We start from the raw sequence: 18,996 nt of genomic DNA, 5'->3' as shown, positions 1-18,996 counted from the left end.
TCAACTCCTCTCCTCCCTTCTCTTTATTTTTTTGATCACAGTGCTTTTTCTCCCTTTAACAGACCAAACTATTTACTGATTTATTCTGTGTACTGTCTGTCTTCTTCAGTAAATTTCGGCACCCCGAAGGCTGAGGTCTTTGGCAATTTATTCAGCGATGCGGCTGCAGCACCTAGAGCCGTGCTCGTCCCATGATAGGTGTCCAGTAAATATATTTGTTGAATGAATGCATGAGGAAGTGCTTGGTGACATATAAAACCCCAACCAACAGAGAGATGGAGGGATTTTTATTTAAACTCGACAGAAGCCTAGATCTGACACTCTGAATGTCCTCCCTTGCCTTCGCTGTCCACCCCCGCTGCTAATCAGGGCTGCAGACTATACGAGCTTAAAACAGATTTTTTTTTTCTCTTTCTTGCCGGGACTTGAGTGGGAGTGAATGCGTCAGGGCTCGGGGAGAAAAATCCTCTGCTCCGACTTGTATCTGCAGGTTTGTTATATAAAGCGCAGGAGCCTCCCGCCTCGCACAGCCCCACAAACCCACATTTGGGGACTGACGTAGCGGCCCTGCACCAGCCAGGGAAGCCATCACGAAGCCCCGAACCTCCTCTTGGGACCGCTCCGGCTTCCGAACCACCCCCTCACCCTGCAGGGGCTTTCAGGGGGCCTCTCGGAGCCACAAACGTCAGCGCTCGCGAGGACCCCCAGGGTGGGCCTGGTGGAATGAATGCCCAGTTTTACAGAAGGAGAAACTGAGGCTCAGAAAGGCTGAAATAGTGCTCAATATCTCCCAGCGAAGTCAATGAGAAGGTTAGCGTAGGAGCCTGGTGGTCCTGAAGCCCCAGGCTGCTAGTCAGGGCACCCAGGTCCCCTTTGAATCCTAGCCTAGAACCCCCCTCAGCTTAGTAAAAGTGATCCTCCTCCTCCGTCTTCCAAAACGCCCTCATGGACACTGGAACCTCACCGGCCCACCCCACCCCACCCCTGCAGGTAATTGCTATATGTAAAGGTACAACAGCTGGGACCAAAGAAGGCCAGACCCTGCTCGGAGTCACACAGCACGACTGTCACAAAGCAACCTCCATCTAATTCCCCATCTTCCAGTCCCTGCTATCCCCAAACACCTCGGGGCTTAGGGCCCAAGCCCCGAAAGCAGGAAGCCGGCAGCAATTCATCCCCGCTGACCCCGCCATGTCCCCCCACGCGCCTGCTTCTTGCCACACTGGTGAGTCTTTTCCATGGAGATAGCCCAGATTAGAGGCTGGGGGCTGCTTCTCCCACTCCCAGATTCCCTGCGTGCCCTAAGGCAAAATCCCACTTTCTCTGAGTGTCAGCCTGCCAGATGACTGGGGCGCCGCCTGAGAGGGGCTGACTAGCGGTTCACGGAGGCAGCGCGGCCCACAGCAGTGGTGCGTGTGCATCCGCCCTCTCTCCTGCATCTGGTCCCGTGAGCCTTACCCTCTCCTGCCCCACTTGCTGGCTGTGCACCCTCAAGCCAGTTTCTAAACCTCTCTGGGCTTCCATCTTACCCGTATCAGGTGGGATGAATAACACCATGCCCTACCAGGTCCTGGGCTCCAGTAAGCAACTGACTGGAGGCAAAAGCATTTTCTAAGCTGTGCTTGGAGGACGGAAATGGAGTGACAGGGTAGACGCAGGCAGAGGGACTGGGGCTACAGACCAGTGCAGCGGCGGGAGGCGAGCCCCATCCATGAGCTGCAACAACCTTGACCTTCGCTCGTCCTGGGCCCCCTACTCCTGGGGGCCTTGAAATCAGGGCAGGAAGAAGTCCTAACTATGGCTTGTCCTGGGGCCAGGGCTGCGGGTTACACATTAACCCTGGGTGGGGAGACCCGGCCCATTGTCAGCCAGGGCCGCCCACCCCCGCATCCCCCCAGGAGCCTCTGCAGGCTCCCCGCAGCCCCCACCCTCCTGGCACCCCCACACCTGGCTCCCTGGTGCCTCCCGCACCACCTCTCGTGCTGCCAGGCAGCAGCCACCTTGCCCGCCGGGCCAGACAGGGACAGTTGCGGAGACTGGAAATCTTCCCAGCACTGCATCTGGGCCGGCCGGGGCCCAGCCCCCTCCACACATCCCCAGGGAAGGGGCTGTGGCAGACCTTCAGCCTCACCCAGGCAGGGTCTGGGGCCCTAATATCAGCCTGAGGACCAGAGCAGGGGGTGGGGGGCTCGCCACCCTGCTCGTGCCCAAGTCCAGGCCCTACTCACCAGCCAGCAGGACGGTCAGATGGCAGAGGGCAGCCACGCGGAGCAGCCACGAGACAGGTATCGGAGCCATGGCTGGGCTGGGTGAGGGTCCGGGCGGGGGCCAGGGCAGGCGGCTGGGGCCACGCGACAGCTCAGCGCTGCTGCTGCTGCTGCTGCCTGAGCTCTGTCGCTTTTTATAATGGGGCTCACTGCCTCCGCCTCCCAGCCCCCGCAGGCGGTGGGAGGAGAGAGGAAGGGAGCCAGTGTGCAGCCGCTGGATTCCTCAGGACGTTGCCAAGGAACCGAGCTGGCTCCCGGCTCCGGGAGGAGGCCGTGGCAGGGGGTCTTGGGCGGCTTCTCACCATCCGACTGCTCCTCTGTACTGGGACCTGTCTGGGAGGCTGAAGGAGGCCTGCCAGGGTTCAAAGGGCCCCCTTCCTCCCCTCTGCACAGCCCACCTCCCTGCCTGGAGCTGGCACCGCCATAGGATCTATCTGGCCCTAGCCTGAAAGACAGAGAGCAGATGACAGAGAGCACTGACCACAGACAAGCCAGGAAGGCCTCGGCGTGCTGCTAGTCTGGGTCTGGGAAGCTCTTCTTTGGTCTGGGGGATATCTCTCCCACACCATGATAGACCCCCAAACTTCACCCCTTAAAATCCCAAGTCCCAAACTGTGGGCTGCTGGGGTCCTTGCTCAACCATGCACCCCTGAGCCCAGCAGGGACCTGGCAAACAGCAGGGGCTCAGTGCAGTGTTTGCTGAAGGAATGATCCAGTCCAACTTCATGCGGACAGATGGGGAAACTGGGGCTCACAGCCACCCCAGGTTGTCCAGAGCATCAGTGTGGAGAACCTGCCTCCCACTGCCACAGAGGAGAGGAGGCACCTGCAGGGGTGGGGACAGCTCAGGACACAGGAGAGCCCTGGCCGGCCTCCCGGCCTCCGGCTCCCTGGCCTCTCCTTCCACTTCCATCTCTGCTCTGGCCCCTGCCAGCCTGTCCTGGGTAACTGTGCCTCTGGGCTCCCCGCCTCTGCAGCGTGTCCTGGAGAAGTCCTGCCTCCCGTGGGGCCTGAGTTCTCCACCTGTCCAAGGAGGGTGTTGGGCTAATCCACTGGGGAGGGGGCTTCCCAGCACCGACCCTCGGGCTCACTCGCCATTAGAGGTGGTGACAACAGGACCAGGCAGGGCAGTCCACAGGCTCCCGCCACAGGACGTCAGCACTCGCAGACCTTGGGTGCAGCAGAGCCTGCTCTGATGGCAGCCGTCCCTGAAGGCAGTGGCAATGATCCCCCAGACTCCAGAACAGTCAGAAGGAGCCTGGCCCAGACTCGGGCCAGGAGCGAACTGCGCTGGGCTGGGCGTCTCAGGGCTGCCAACCAGAGGGAAAACCAGTTTGTCTGTGAGCCAGTGACCCAGGCTACAAGCTAGCTGGTCCAGGCTGAGCTGGGCAGAGGGGCCACAGCTCCTAAGGCCACAGGGGACTCTCTCTTCCCTCAGCCACCCCCCACCCAACACGATAGGGCTGCCTGGGGTGCGGAGCGAGGAGGCTGGGGAGGAGCACCCCCGGCATCCACTCGTGCTCAGAGAATCTGTCCCGTCCCTGTGCAGATGGGAAGCTGGCAACCTTCACACCTCCACACCCCTCCTTTTATAACTGGGGAAACTGAGACCCCCGAGAGGGACAGGGAGTGGTAAGAACTGAGGTCCAGCTCTCTCTGCTCTGCCCTTGTACGGAGGAGGGGAAGGAAGATGAGAAGAAGAAGGAGGAAAGGAGGAGGAAGGGAAGAGAGAGAAGAGGGAGGTGAGGAGGGCAAGGAAGGTGGGGAAGGAGGGGAGAGGGGAAGGAGAGAGGAGGGGAAGGGAACCACCCTGGGAATTCATAAAGGAGGAGAGCCAGGTAGGGCCAAGTATCTGGGAGTGGAGACCCTTGTTCCTGGGCCCCAGACCATGCTTCGAAGAAGTACAGAGAAAGCAAGGGCTTTGGGACGGCCCTGGCTCTGGCGCTACCTCTGCGTGATCTTGGGCAGCTCCCTCTTCTGTAAAGCGGGCAATACTAACTCACACTTACTCTGAGCTAGGCACTGTTCTAAGTATTAATATTTTCCATGATTTAAAAAAGTCTATAAAAAAGACATCTGCACTAGAATGTTTATAGCAGCACAATTCACAATTGCAAAGATGTGGAAAGAACCCAAGTGCCCATCAATACGTGAGTGGATTAATAAAATGTGGTCTGTGTATGCCATTGGAGTTCTACTCAGCCACGAAAAACAATGGTGATCTAGCACCTCTTGTATTATCCTGGAAAGAGCTGGAACCCATTCTACCAAGTGAAGCATCCCAAGAACGGAAAAACAAACACCACATGTACTCACCATCAAATTGGTATTAACTGATCAACACTTAAGTGCACATATAGTAGTAACTTTCATCGGGTGTTGGGCAGGTGGGGGGTAGCAGGGGATGGGTATATTCACACCTAATGGGTGCGGTGTGCACCGCCTGGGAGATGGGCATGCTTGAAGCTCTGACTCGGGCGGGGCAAAGGCAATATATGTAACCTAGATATTTGTACCCCTGTCCTATGCTGAAATAAAAACAAATAAATAAAATAAAAATAGAAAAGTAAAAAAGTCACTTTGGAGCAAAATAAAATAAAATTGCGTTCTTGAAAAAAAAAATATTTTCCACAATTATAGAACTATCACAACCAACCCAGGGTATAAGCAAAACACCATTCTCATGGTCCATTTTATGCCTGGGGAAACTGAGGCATGCAGAAGTTACGATAGTTTCTGAGGATAACCGGCTAGGAAGTGAGGAATCCCGGGTTTGCCCCGGCCAGCTGGCTCTGAAGTCTGAGCTCAGGGCCACCGGGCCACACCCCCTGCCTCCGCCCGCCCCGGCGAGGACCAGTGTGAGGGTTAAGTGAGTTCATGCCCATAAGGTGTCAGGCCAGACCCTGGCGTGACGTAGGTGCCAAAACACAGCTCTGCTTTTCCTCGTTCACACTTGGGGACATCCCCTGCCCTCTCAGGGCCCAGCTTCTGCCTCCACAATATAGGAAATGTCACCCCTACCTGTCTCATCGGGGTGTTAAGGACTAATGCAGTTTAGATTCAACCTGGACACAGTAACCAGACTTTCAGGTCAGCCAGACCTGGTGCTACACACGACTCCACCGCTTATAAAGGACATTGCCTTGGGATGCTAATAGCCACCTCACCACGTCCCTAAGGCAGTGAATAAAACTAAGGACTTCCACAGTGCCTGGCATGCAGGAGCCATTAGTGTCCATTGTTAAGCCCTGGTGTGTGTCTGGCACTGTGGTGGGACAGGGGGACCCAAAGGCACATGCGCTGAAGTCCTTGCCCCCAAGAAGCCCTGGCTCAGCAGGAGAGAGAAGCTGCAAGTCCAACCAGAGACCCTGAGTCTACGGGGGTCAGGGAGGGAGGGAGGCCTTCATTCTTGTTGGGGGAACAAGAGAGGTGGATGTGAGAGAGATGATGTTTCAACCAGAAGACGGGCAGAGTGTCCTTTCGTCTCTTTAAAATCTCTGTTTTCGAAAATATTAAACAATATAGATGGAATGATCAAAGAACTTTCTCATCTCTACCACCAAAATTCAACGATGAGCCTTTTTTTCACATTTTTTTTTTTTTTTTGAGACAGAGTCTCACTGTGTTGCCCGGGCTAGAGTGCCGTGGCATCCTAGCTCACAGCAACCTCAAACTCCTGGGCTCAAGCCATCCTCCTGCCTCAGCCTCCCAAGTAGCTGGGACTACAGGCATGTGCCACCATGCCCGGCTAATTTTTTTTTTCTATATATTTTTAGCTGTCCAATTAATTTCTTTCTATTTTTTAGTAGAGACGGGGTCTCGCTCTTGCTCAGGCTGGTCTCAAACTCCTGAGCTCAAACAATCCGCCCTCCTCGGCCTCCCAGAGAGCTGGGATTACAGGCGTGAGCCACCACGCCCAGCCCTTTTTTTCACATTTGCTTCTTTTTTTTCCTGCCAAACCATTGCAGAATAAATTATGGCTGCTTGACACTTCGCCCCTAAATATTTCAGCGTACATCTCCTTAGGATAAAGACATCTCCTCACAGAAATGTAATGATATTATCACCCGACAAACGAACAATAATTCCTACGTGTCATTTAACACCCAGTTTATATTCCGATTTCTCCAATTGTCCCCAAATAGAGTTTATAGTTTCTCCTCCCTCCTTCCCTCCCTTCCTTTATTCCCTCCTCTTTCTCTGTTTTATTTTTCGAACCAGGATCCAAATCTAGATTCATGCATTATATTACAAGTATTTCTTCTATAGACCCCCTGCATGTTTTTTCATGACATTGACTTTCTAAAGAGTCAAGACTGTCGTATTTTTTTTTCTTTTTTCCATCTATGTTTGTGAGAGAAGCAAGACTGTTGTATTAATTGATGTTCTCATTCTTAATTTCCTTGTGGTACTTCCTTGTGATGTCATCTAATTTGTTCCTCTACGCTACGTGGTTCCTGTAAACCGAAAGTTAGACCCAGGCTGCATATTCTTGGCCAGAATCCATTATTATCCATCACTCACCCATTAGGAGCGACGCTGTGCATTTCACACGGCCCTGCTGTTCCCCTTTCTTCGGATGGATGGGACCGAGGGATCTCGGGGTGATTGCTAGAGCTCACTACTGTAGAATATCGCCCCCCTGCCATACGCACTTAGGCAGGTTTCGACAGAACATTCCAGGCAGAGGGACACAGTCACGGGATGGGAAACGGACTGATGCCTTTGGCTCCAAGGGAGGCTGTGGCTGGGCCACACTGCGGAGGATTTTGCAATGGGGATTGAGAATGAGGATGCTTTTCGGGAGAGCTGGGAAGGTTTCGAGCTGAGGAATAACTAGAGTAAATGGTTAGAAAAATGCGCAGCACAGGGCATCAGGAAAGGGTTTCCTCTGGAGCAGGTGGGAGTGGTGGGGGTGGGGGGGGTGTCCCTGTCCACACCTTCTGCAGGCCCTCAGGTGTCCAGGACCCTGTGCCCCAGACAGCAGGGAACCTGGGCTGTTCTTGTGGAACATGAGGGGTTTCCCCCCAGCCCCAGGAACAGAACAGAAACAGCATTCCAGCAAGGCCCCCAGGATGGGAGCAGCGTTGGGTGTGACCAATGGGCCACTCCTCCTGCCATCTCCAGGGCCTCTGGGGGACAGATTTGCCTAGTTATTCCCTGCCCCACCCAGCTCTTCCCAGCTCATCTTTTCTGGCCAATAAGGAAGACGGCCCACATTTGCTTGGCATTTCCTCCGCCTGCGCCCACACCTGGATATACCCTCTTTCTTACTGTGTTAAAATATATATGACATAAAACTTACCATTTTAACAATTTTAAGCATGTGGTTAGGCCAGGTATGGTGGCTCACATCTGTAATCCTAGCACTCTGGGAGGCTGAGGCGGGAGGACTGCTTGAGCTCAGGAGTTCGAGACCAGCCTGAGCAAGAGCGAGACCCCATCTCTACAAAAAATAGAAAAATTAGCCAAGTATGGTGGCGCATGCCTGTAGTCCCAGCTGTTTGGGAGGCTGGGGCAGGAGGATCACTTGAGCCCAGTAGTTTGAGATTGCAGTGATCTGTGATGACTCTGCAGCACTCTAGCTCGGGCAACAGAGGAAGACTCTGTCTCCAAAAAAAAAAAAAAGTTTAAACGAAAAAAGCATACAGGCTGGGCGCCGTGGCTCACGCCTGTAATCCTAGCTCTCCGGGAGGCCGAGGCTGGAGGATTGTTTGAGCTCAGGAGTTCGAAACCAGCCTGGGCAAGAGCGAGACCCCGTCTCTACTAAAATTAGAAAGAAATTAATTGGACAACTAAAAATATATAGAAAAAATTAGCCGGGCGTGGTGGTGCATGCCTGTAGTCCCAGCTACTCAGGAGGCTGAGGCAGGAGGATCGCTTGAGCCCAGGAGTTTGAGGTTGCTGTGAGCGAGGATGACGCCGCGGCACTCTGGCCCGGGCAACACAGTGAGACTCTGTCTCAAAAAAAAAAAGAAAAAAGCATACAGTCCAGTAACATTAAGTATGTTCACACTGTTGTGCAATCATTATCACCATCCATCTCCAGAACTTTTTCATCTCGAAAAAACAAAACTCTGTCCCCATTACAGTTTAATGATTAACACATTGACACATTGCCGTGTGAGCTGTATTTAACTCAGGCTGGTTTTGGAGCAGGGCCACGTGAAGCAGAACTCTGTAGTCGGTTCCTGAAAATCTTACTTGTTGATCTTAATGTCATGATTAATACTGACAATTTAATTTTAAAAACCTGGATTGCATTGCATATAACTCACACACAGAAAACAATAAAAAATAACCAGTTAGAAAGGATCATTTTATTTTAATAAAACACTGTGGTCCTGGGAAAAAATATTTTTCTAGTGTGGCAGTCAAAGTGTTCAACAATAACGTCCCCATTCCCTACCCTACACACTCCCCTGGCAACCACCATTCTATTATCCTTTCTGTCTGCGATTTCGATAACTCTAAGAACCTCATATAAGTGGAAACATATAATATTTGTCCTTTCCTGACAAGGGTCATCCGTACAGTAGCATATCTCGGAATTTTCTTCCTTTTTATGTGGCTGAACAATATCCCATTGCACATATAGGAGGTCCGTCCGGAAAGTATCCAGCCATGTAATATGAAAAATAGAGACATTTATTGAAAAAGATACAAGATATAAGAAACGTTGTACATAGGACAATGATGCCTCAGTCCCCTTCAAAGTAGGCATCTTGGGACCTCACACAGTTTTCCCAGCATCCCTTCCACTGCTCAAAAAATCCTTTGCTGGAATCGTCATCAGCTGCCTCATTGTATTATATTTTCTTGAATCTCATTGACGGTCTGAAATCTCTTCTCTTTCAAAGGTGAAAGTTTTGGGAAAACTTCAGTTTTGGGAAAAGCCAAAAGTCGCAGGGCTCCAAATCTGGGCTGTAGCAGGGCTGAGTCACCTAGGCGATTTGATGTTTTGCCTAAAACTCTGCGGTAGATCTGACGCATGGCCAGGAGCATTGTCATGATGAAGCTATCAGTCACCAGTTGCCCATAGCTGCGGCTGTTTTGGTCAAGTTGAATCTCTTGACACTGAGGTGGTACTCAGAACACTGAGGTGGTACTCCTTATTGTTTGTCGTGATGGACAACACCTTCCCAATCAAAAAACATGGTTAACACGGTCTTGATCTCGCTGCGACTTTGCTGCACCTTCTTCAGGTGTGGAAAACCAGGTGACTTCCATTGGGATGACTGGGCCTTCGTTTCCAGATCATAACCATAGACACACGATTCATCTCCAGCTGTGACCTTGAGGAAATCTGGTTCATTGGTGGCGGTTTGAAGCAAGTCATTAGCAAATGCAGCACGATGTTCCTTCTGCTCTGGTAGCAGAAGCCACAGAACCCATTTTACCACGATACATGTCATGCCAAGACCCTGCGTCAAAACCTTGGACTCAGTAGTTCTTGGAATCCCCAGATGAGCTTCTGGTTCTCGCACTGTTGGTCGCTGGTCTTTGTTGATTACAGCCCGTACACGTTCAGCTTTCTCAGGTGTTCTGCTTGTTGCAGGCCTTCCAGAACGTGGATCACTTTCAACAGATCCTCGACCATCTCTGAAGCGTTTGTGCTACACTTTCATTTGTGCTGCGCTCATTGCATCGTCCCCGAAAGCCTTCTGAATCATCCGAATAGTTTCCGCGAGAGAATGTTCAAGCTTAAAGCAAAATTTGATGCAGAATCGTTGCTCTACTCGTTCAGTCATTTTGCATGTGACAGCCACACAGGACACATGCTCACTCAACGGCGTCTAATGCCCATGGACTAGGACAGTGACGTTGTCATTGTTCACCCGTGCGCGTCCCACTCCACTCTCCTTGGCTGCCACGTTACATTGATGTCTCCCTAACCGTTCTTGTTGTATTAACCATGGCTGGATACCTTCCAGACAGACCTTGTATGCCACGTTTTGTTCATCCATTCATCTACTTATGGATACTTGGGTTGTTGCCATCTTTTGGCTATTGTGAAGCATCTTGCTATGAACGTGGGTGTACAAATATCGGTTTGAAACCCTGCTTTCAATTCTTTTGTGTATATATCCGGAAGTGGAATAGCTGGATCGTATGGCAATTCTGTTTAATTTTTTGAGGAACTGACATACCATTTTTCATAGCAGCCGCAACAACTTTATATTCCCACCAACAATGCACAGGGTTCCAATTTCTCCATGTCTTTGCCAACACTTATTATTTTCTCTATATTTTCTGCACATATATATTTTTTCTTTGTGTATACATAGCTATAGAATAGCCACCCTAATGTGTGTGAAGTGCTATCTCATTGTGGTTTCGATTTGCGTTTCTCCAGTAATTAGTGAGGCTGAGCATCTTTTCATATGCTTATTCGCCATTTGAATATCTCTTTTGAGAAATGCCTGCCCAAATCCTTTGCCCATTTTGTTATTGGGTGGTCTGTACCTTCTTATCTCATCAGATTCTCACAGCCACACGCACTGCCATGTGCTTTGTTACCCCTTGTTCACAGGGGTAGAGAAATTGAGGTTCCTAGGGACAAAGCAACTTGCTCCAGACACCCAGCCGGGGAGAGACTCTACCTCTGTCTGACTCCACACCCCTGTTCCCTCCAGGTCAGCCCCGCCCATCACCCGTGAGACAGACAGAGCCGGGACTTTGACAATCCCCACTGCAAGAGGTTCTCCAATTTCCAAAACGTGGCTGGTTTTATGAAACAGCGGTTAGTCCTTGTCTGGGCTTCTTCCTGGTCCCAGTCCAGGGCTCTGGGTGTCTGGAGCTACTGCCCTGGAAATTCCACTGGCAGATCAAGAGATAAAGAGGAACAAAAGCCACTTGTGACGCGATGTCCATGGAACGGATGGGACACAATGAAGACACCTGGAGGGCACAGGGTCCTTTGTTGTCGTCTTGGCAGAGGGAGCTGTGTCCAGGAACTCCGGGAGAGTGGGCTGAGCCCATAAGAAATTGAAGAGCCCAGGGAGTTCAGCACCAGGTGCCCCCACGCCCGCGTCCTCTTCGTCCTGGACACCCGGTGTGGCTATGTTTCCCAGCATCCCTTGCGGTCAGGGCGGCCATGGGATGTGACCGCATTCCACCAACGTCACGTGGGTGGAAGGGAGGAGCGCCTCTTCCTGGCTAACTCTCTCCTTTTCTCCACAGTCTATCTTTGAAAGGGAAGGGCTACAGTTGGGTTATTGAATGAATATGCTGCTGAAACCTCTAGACCTGGGGACTGAATGGTTTCATCAAATCCTCCTGGCAGCTGGCCCCAGGGTGGGCTGGGAACTCTGGGGCAAATGTCTGGGTTTCCCTGTTAGCACCTGTGCGGCTGCCTCCCAGGTTCTTGTGTCCAGTCCTGGCTCCCTCCCACGCACAAAGTGACCTTGGGCAGATCACCTCCTGTTTCAATGTCAAAGCTTCCCCACTGGGAGAGAGGGGACCATGGTTGCCCCCCGCCCCATCTCTCAGAGACAGAAGACACCAGGGAACCAAAGCAGACGCTATTTTAAAAGATTTATTTTCCAGAAGTCCTGAGGGGCAGGGGCAGGACAGGAGGGGACAGAGATCCCAGGACCCTTGAGGTCCCCATTCATGGGCAGTGGACAGGTTTGCACTTCCGGTGCCTGTGACAGGCAGGTGACCCTGGACTCCAGGAGAGACACGGGCCCTGGAAGACGCTGAGCGGTGTGCCTTGGCAAAGTGTCATTCCCCACCCTTTCGACCTGACCCCAGGGCAAGCCTGGAAGGTGGACATTCTCATTCTCATTCTCATTTGTTAGGTGAGGCTCAGAGAGGTGACACGGTCTCCTCGGGGCCACACAGCTCCAACCTGAGCTGCACCAGGCTCCCTCAGAAAGGAGAAAGCACGTGTACAGTTTGTTTCTTTACCTGGGACACTGCTGTCCCCAGGGAGGCACAGGTAAGTCCCAAATGCCAGTCTTTCACTGGGCCCCAACCACCTGTGAACAGTCTCCACCCAGATTCCTTCAGGTAACTGCACCCCCCACAGCACACAGGCTACCCCCCCACAGCCAGCTTCCCCCCAGGGCTGGAAAATCTCCCCCTTGTCCCCCACACGCCCCAACAGTTGCTAAAATTCTTCCATTGAGCCATTTGGCCTCTTAAGTATTTACTCGGTTTTCATATGCAAATAGAATCGGAGCTTATAACACCAACTGGAGCGGTCATTCACTCAAGCCTTGGCAAGGATCAGGTTATCAGCTGTGCAGGGGAGGAGTATGCGGAAGGGGCCAGGCCTGGGTGTTGGGGTGGGAGGACCCCCAAAGGCCCAAGGGAGGAAGAAGGGTAGAGAGATCCAAGGTATAGGTCACATGTGGAAGAAAGGGAATCTCGGCAGATTTGGGGCTTAGACATTCACCCAGCTGCCCCTTGCTCGTGACCTTGAGTCTCTGCGTGGATATGTAAGTGCCTTCCGTGGGGGAGGAGAGGGGAAGGACGGTAGTTGTGCTGGTTCAGTCTGCAGCCACTTGCAGGCTGTGGTTCTGAACCAGCGCCCTTGCTCTACGCTGGAGGCCCAGAAACCAGAGCAACTCAGACGGGAAACTTGGTCCAACCAAGGGGGCTGGAGGACAAGTTCCCAAGTCACAGGAATCCAGGCAGACTGTGACTAGGGCTGTTAAGAGGGGCCAGAGGGCCAGGGCAAGTCTAAAACGTGAAACTTGATCACTGACTGCTTGGGCTGAGCGACGCCTTGGAGGGCTGGTGAGGGTCGCCACGTGCTGGTGGTGGGAAGGACTTCCTGGGTGTCAGCAGCATCTCGGGCAAATGTAGGGCGTGGGTTTGGAGAACAGGGAGCTGGAGCCCAGCATGCATGCCGGGAAGGGGGCAAGGCTAGAGATAGGGATGGGACCCAGATGTGGAGGGCTGGGGTGCCAAGCCCAGGAGCTCTGACCTCAGCTTAGGGCAGTGGGGAGCCATGGAAGGATGTTGAGCAAGGGAGTGACTGACTGGAATGTGGACCCCGTGGCTGCATGGGGCACAGGGTGGGGTGAAGGGGTCAGAGGGGAGTTAGGAGTGACAGTGTGGAGGCCTGACTGAGGGCGACAGCTGCAGGGATGCAGATCAGGAATGCAGAGGGAGTCGTTGGCGCAGGCTTCTGTTAGGGAGCAGCTGTAACGGCAGGGAGGTGGGGCTGCGTGAGCCTTCCTGGAGGAGCCAGGGCCACGGTCATCAGAGCAGGGCCCCTCCTCATTGGTCCAGCCTCTTGAGAATCTTCTTCACCCAGGACAGCCTGGGGTCAGCACAGATCTCCCGGTTCTTGGTGGTTAGCAAGCTGCAAGGAGGAGACACCAGGGAGAAAATGCAGCAGCATCCACATGCAGCAAGGATGCCACAACACCCCGGGAGCTTAGCATTTATGAGCCACCTAATGTATGCACAGCTCAGCATTTATGAGTCACCTGCTATATAAAGTCATTCAAAATTTATGAGCCACCTGCTGTATGCAAAGCATATTTCTCAAGAGGGAGATGAGCAGCAAGGATTTCCAGAACCCTCAGTCCCAGACTTGAGTGCCAGGTCAGGCCATGGAATAGAATCCCCAGGAGTTTTGTAATATCACTGACATTGCCTTGGGAAAGAAAATGGCCAAGGTTGTAGACTTTGGAGCCAGCCTATCTGGGTTCAAATTCTAGCTCTGCCAGTTGTTAGCAAGTTGCTTACCTTCTCTGGGCCTCAGTTGCCACATCTGTAAAATGGGGATGATAAGCATTGCCCAGTCTCACAGGATTTTGATGAAGATTTGATGAATTAGTACACACTGAAGTGCTCAGAAAACTATACACTACTAAGTGCCACAGCACATAGTAGGTGCTCTATAGTTATGCCAGAAGCTGGCGTGAACCTTTTACATTGATTTTCTTAATAAATCCTTGCAACAACCCTCTGAGGCCCTATTATTCTACTCATTTTATAGCTAAGTAAACTGAGGCCCAGAGAGATAAAGCAACCTGCCCAAGGGCCAGAGCTGGTGAGATTTGACTGCGCTGTGCCTGCTGTGAACCCAGACTCTCGGGGGGCAGCATCTTGGGAGCTCATGTCTCCCCCACAGACTGCTCTGCGAGCGCTGAAGCACAGAGAGGCGAGTTGCACATGGGCCCAAGACCACGCGGCAAGTTGTGGGCTAAGGCTCCTACCCTCACCCAGCTGCAGAAAACACCAGGCCAGGTCCTGGGCACGTGACTGCTCTTGGCAAGAGTGGGCTCAGGGCTGGCTGGTGGGCAGAGCCATGCCCCACCCAGGGACTCCCTCTGGCCTCTCAAGAGCCTGTCCACAGGGCCCAGGAGCTCCTGCTGCCTCATCTCCTGACGAAGAAACAGAAGGGACACAGAAAACAGCAGTGCTGATCTCAGCCACGTGGACAACGTGCCCCGCCCCCACTGTGATCACTGGACAACACTCCGCTCCTCCCTGAGCTTCCATCCCCCCATTTATCAAGCCATATTCTTTCTAGAGTCCCTTCTGGCTCAAAATCCGATGATCACGCATGTGCTTTCAGTGAGCATCTATCATGTGCTAGAGTGTGGCCCCTCTGGCTGCAGCGGACAGAGAAGGGGTTCCCTCCACTTACTGGTACGGTGCCCTGTGATGGTCAAGAGACCCTTTAACCTCTCTGCGCCATTTCCTCATCTGTGAAAAGGGGATGGTAACAGTACCAGCTGCGTGGGATTGTTTCAGGATCAAATGAGTTGGTATTAATGAAGTGCCTACAGCAGGGCCAGGCGCTCTCTGTGTGTTTGATAGATGCAAATAAATAAAGGGTGTGACTCCATCATCCTGCTGGGGACACCAAGGCTCAGTGTTAGAGCGACAAGAACCCTGGGAGGGCTCCCGCTTTGGCCGTCTTTGTTAAGCACCTGCAGCTAAGGGATGGAGTCGGCAGGGAGGAGGAAGACAAGAAGATGACAGAGCCCCAACGGGGTCATGGGTCCCCAAACCCAAACTCCCCCGGTGTGTGATCTGGTGGGCAGCAGGCTCAGAGGTGCTGGAGAAGCAGCCAGAGGGGCTGCCACAGAGAGGACAGGTTCCGTCCCCCAGCCAGGCACGGGCACAGGCCCTAGGCCAGGGAAAAGGAAGGAAAAAAAAGCAAGAGAAAGAAGCAAAGAGAACAAGAGACTCAGGAGAAAGCCCTGAACAAGGACCCGGGAGTGAGTTGTGGTTCCAGCCTGGGTGACGCTGAGCAAGTCACTTCCCCGGCTCGGCCTGTTTCTCCATCTATGCAATGGGAACATTTGAACCTCCTCAAAGGACTATTGCGAAAATTAGACGAGTTAACACAGGTAACGATCAGAACAGCGCCCGGCATGCCGGAAGCACTCTGTAAATTCGAGTTCTCAGTGTTCTTCCGGTCAAAACGGGCTGCCTCACAGGACGCCCAGGGGCCTGGGGAGGATCCAAGATGCTTCTGGGGCGAGCATCTTTGCCGACTCAGTGGCACCAGGCACACACCCTGACAGCTGTGGACTGCCTGCACGGCCGTGCCCACGCTGGTGGCGCCCTGTCCACTCCGCTCTGCATTCTCACAAGCTGGCACGTTGCCTGGCACAGAGTGGGTGCCCGATAATGATCACATTATTTGTTGAACGATCACGTTATTTTTGTTCTTGGTACCCTCGAGTCCGGGCCGAGCCGTCGATCCTCTAGCCAAGCCCTCCCGCTGGCATCCGGAAACCCAGCCGCATTCCCCGCATCCCTGGGTCTGTCCCACCCACCTGCACCTGGGCCATCCCAGGCCACACCTGTCAAGCCCTCTGAGGCCCTGTGGCCCCAGCGCCCTACTCACACCACGCCAGGTCTCCGGCAGGAGTCCGAGGTCCAGTAGAAATATTTCACCATACGCAGGGGCAGGGGCCATTGGAGGTAGTCCCGGCAGCAGACGCTGTCCTCCACGTTGGCACCGTAGGGGCCTGGGGGCAGGGGGTGCCCAGAGAATTCATAAGCTGGAGCACAGAGAGGTCGCCCTCGATCCCAACCCCTGACCCTGGGCCCTCCAGGCTCCAGGGAAGAGACGCAGCTCTCGTGTCCTCCTACGTAAGGACAGTGACCAGAAGATTCTAGGCCCACAAAGTCCCTACCCTGGGGGTCTCTGAAAAGCCACGAGGGGCCCAATGCGTACGCTCTGGGACAGTCAGCTCCAGTGATGGTGACTCAGAACGACTGAGCATCAACAACCCTCAGCACCTGGGCGGGACTCACAGCTACTCAAAGTGAGGTCCACGGACCAGCAGCCTTGGCGTGGCCTGGGAGCTCGTCAGAACCACCGGGCCCACCCTGGCTTGCTGCATCCCTCGTGCATTCTGACAAGCTGCCTGGTGATCCGTAGCGGAATGTTTGGGCAGTCTGCTTCCGCTCACATCTACTCTGACCCCCCTGTGCACTGGTGAGGCTGCAGTCCAGAGAGGGAGAGGCACTTGCCCAGGGTCACACAGCAAGAATGTGGCAGAGTCAGGACCAAGGCTTAGAGATCTGAGTTTGAATCCTGCTCAGCCATGCGTCACTGGGCCACCCCAGCCAAATCATTCAACATCCCTGAGGCCCAATTTCCTACTCTGACCAAGGGTTTAATAACAGTATCGACTTACAGGGGTCTCCAATGCATGGAACTTGGAGCAATTATTGCTCATAGCTGCCTGACTCCCACTCCAGTGCTCATCCTCTACCCAACACAAAGAAGAAGTTTACAACAGGGTGAGGAGACAGGAATCCAATGTTGAGGACAGGTTTGGAGCAAAGATGGATGGGGGGAAGGCAGGCCCAGATTTCCAGGGGAGGATCCCTTACCCAGCCTCTGCCTCCCCAACTCAGGCCTGCCCCTCGGGTGCCTCATCCATCCCCCAAGGGCCCTGTGCTCAAGTTCTCTGGGGGAGGAAACACTACAACCCTCTAGCCCAGCTGAGACAGATCCTAGCCTCCAAGCCTTCCAGTCTACCCATTGAACAGATGTGTAAACTGAGCCCCGGAGAAGCGCTGAGACTAGCCCAAGGCCGCAAGAGCTGATGGCAGACTGGGATCTTCTGCTCTCAGTCCAGTTGCTCTTCCATGACATGAGGAAGACACCTGAGTGTCCAGCCCTGGCCTCTCCCACTCCCCTGCCTCACCTGCCTCAGTTGCTTGAAGTGCCACCGCAAGGAGGACGAGGGCCACTAGGAGCGGGGTCCGCAGGCTGGCCATGCTCCGTCCTGTGTGTCCCAGCCCAGGTGTCTTCAGTCTCGGAGGACAGGAAGACCTGTATTTAAGTACTCCCTCCACCCACAAGCCTCATACACCTCTTAGTCACTGGGGAGCCCAGAATCTCTGACATTCACATCGCAAAAGGAGAACTCCCACTTCCTCCAAACTGGAGAAATTCTCTTTGGTGGGGGAACCACTCAGAGGGGCCCCCCCACCCTGTCCTCCCCCGTGGGTCTCGAGAGACCAGCAAAATCCCCCTCTTGGAGGCCCCTGGTCCCTGGGGTCTACTCGCTGCGTGGCCTTGGCCATGTCACCAGAGATCTCTGGGACGTGGTGTTCCCATCTGGAAATGGGGGAGACCGTTTCACAGCCTCCCTACGGACCTCAGTCCACGGACACGCCCTCGGACCACGTCCACGTGGACCAGCCCCGGCCTGGCATCAAGCCCCGTCTTGCTTCCTGGACGACCGGCACCATGATCTCTCTTCAAAGGGACAGGCACCCGCGAACCCATGGGGCTGGTCTCTCTGCCCTGTCACCGGCCTCTTCCGGGGCTTCTCGCAAGGTCCCAGCGGGGGCCAGTTCGTGGTTCATTCAACGGTGTGTGAAGAACACCCGTGTCCTTCCCCGCTCGCCCTCCCCCTTCCCTGTCTATCCCATGTCCCAGCGATTCTACTTCCTGAATCTCCCTCGGATCTGTCCCCTTGTCTCCATCCCTGCTGTCCCTGCTGAGCCCAGGCCATCTCCGTAGGCTGCTGGCCACCCCGATCCCCTCCTCACATGGCAGTAGTCAGAGTGAGTGGTCCAGGCTCAAAGCTGCACATGCTCTCTCCTGCTTCAAAACCCTGCTGTGGCTCCCTATTAACCCCCCGGGCAGAGCCCAGGCACTGTGGCTTTTGAGGCCACCTTTCCAGACAGACCCATCCCCCGTGATCTGCCTCCCCTGAGGGCTCACACCACACTCCTCGCAGTTCCTCAAAGAGGTCTGCGGCCTGTCTTGGCCTTGAATGTCACTTTCCACACCTCTACCTCATAAACTCCTACGCATGCGTCAAGAACCCTTTGAAATGTCACCTCCTTGGTAAGCACATCCCTTCAGGACTTCAAACTCTCTGAGGGACCTGGAATGTGGCCCTGGGAAGACTGTGGCAGTTTTTCTCTTTCTCCGGCCCCTCCCCAGAAACCAAATTCTAAGCTCTCTATGGGCTGGGGTCTCCTTTCGTCTTTCCTTGGCGTTCCCAGGGCCCTCTGAGGACCGGGTGGGTGCTCAGAACGTATCTAAGGAAGGAGGACCCCAGGCTCAGAGAGAGAGGGGACTTGCCCAGGTTTACTCAGTCACACAGCGGCTTAGCCAGGCCTGGAACTCAGAACTCGGGACTCCGTTCGTAAAGGGGACACATCCATTTCCTTGTTTCTTCCTTTCTTTGGCCAATTTTTTTTTTGGCCTTTTGTTGGGGGGATTATTGTTCCCCCCAAATTTTCCTTTTCTTACCCCCCAAAACTTGTGAATATGTTA

The 18,996-nt window shown here is 53.7% G+C and overlaps 2 protein-coding genes across 2 annotated transcripts in view; both read right to left on the bottom strand.

The window, feature by feature from the left end:
- The window catches only part of CX3CL1 (chemokine (C-X3-C motif) ligand 1), a 9,341-nt gene extending 7,043 nt beyond the window's left edge, over positions 1 to 2,298 (bottom strand). The window contains exon 1 of the mRNA XM_012657428.1: positions 2,229 to 2,298. Coding sequence (XP_012512882.1) covers positions 2,229 to 2,298 — 70 coding nt within the window. The remainder of the gene's footprint in view (positions 1 to 2,228) is intronic.
- An 11,201-nt stretch (positions 2,299 to 13,499) lies between these two features.
- CCL22 (chemokine (C-C motif) ligand 22) lies at positions 13,500 to 17,480 on the bottom strand. Its single transcript, XM_012657429.1, has 3 exons — positions 17,408 to 17,480; positions 16,093 to 16,216; positions 13,500 to 13,584 (listed from the first exon to the last, which is right to left on the bottom strand). The coding sequence occupies exons 1-3, from the start codon at positions 17,478 to 17,480 to the stop codon at positions 13,500 to 13,502; spliced, it is 282 nt and encodes a 93-aa protein (XP_012512883.1).
- Positions 17,481 to 18,996: the final 1,516 nt, after the last annotated feature.

Source organism: Propithecus coquereli, unplaced genomic scaffold, assembly GCF_000956105.1.
Source record: "Propithecus coquereli isolate 6110/MARCELLA unplaced genomic scaffold, Pcoq_1.0 Scaffold540, whole genome shotgun sequence".
Lineage (NCBI taxonomy): Eukaryota > Metazoa > Chordata > Mammalia > Primates > Indriidae > Propithecus > Propithecus coquereli.
The sequence above is the reverse complement of the archived record's forward strand: the minus strand, read 5'-3'. Positions and strand labels throughout refer to the sequence as shown.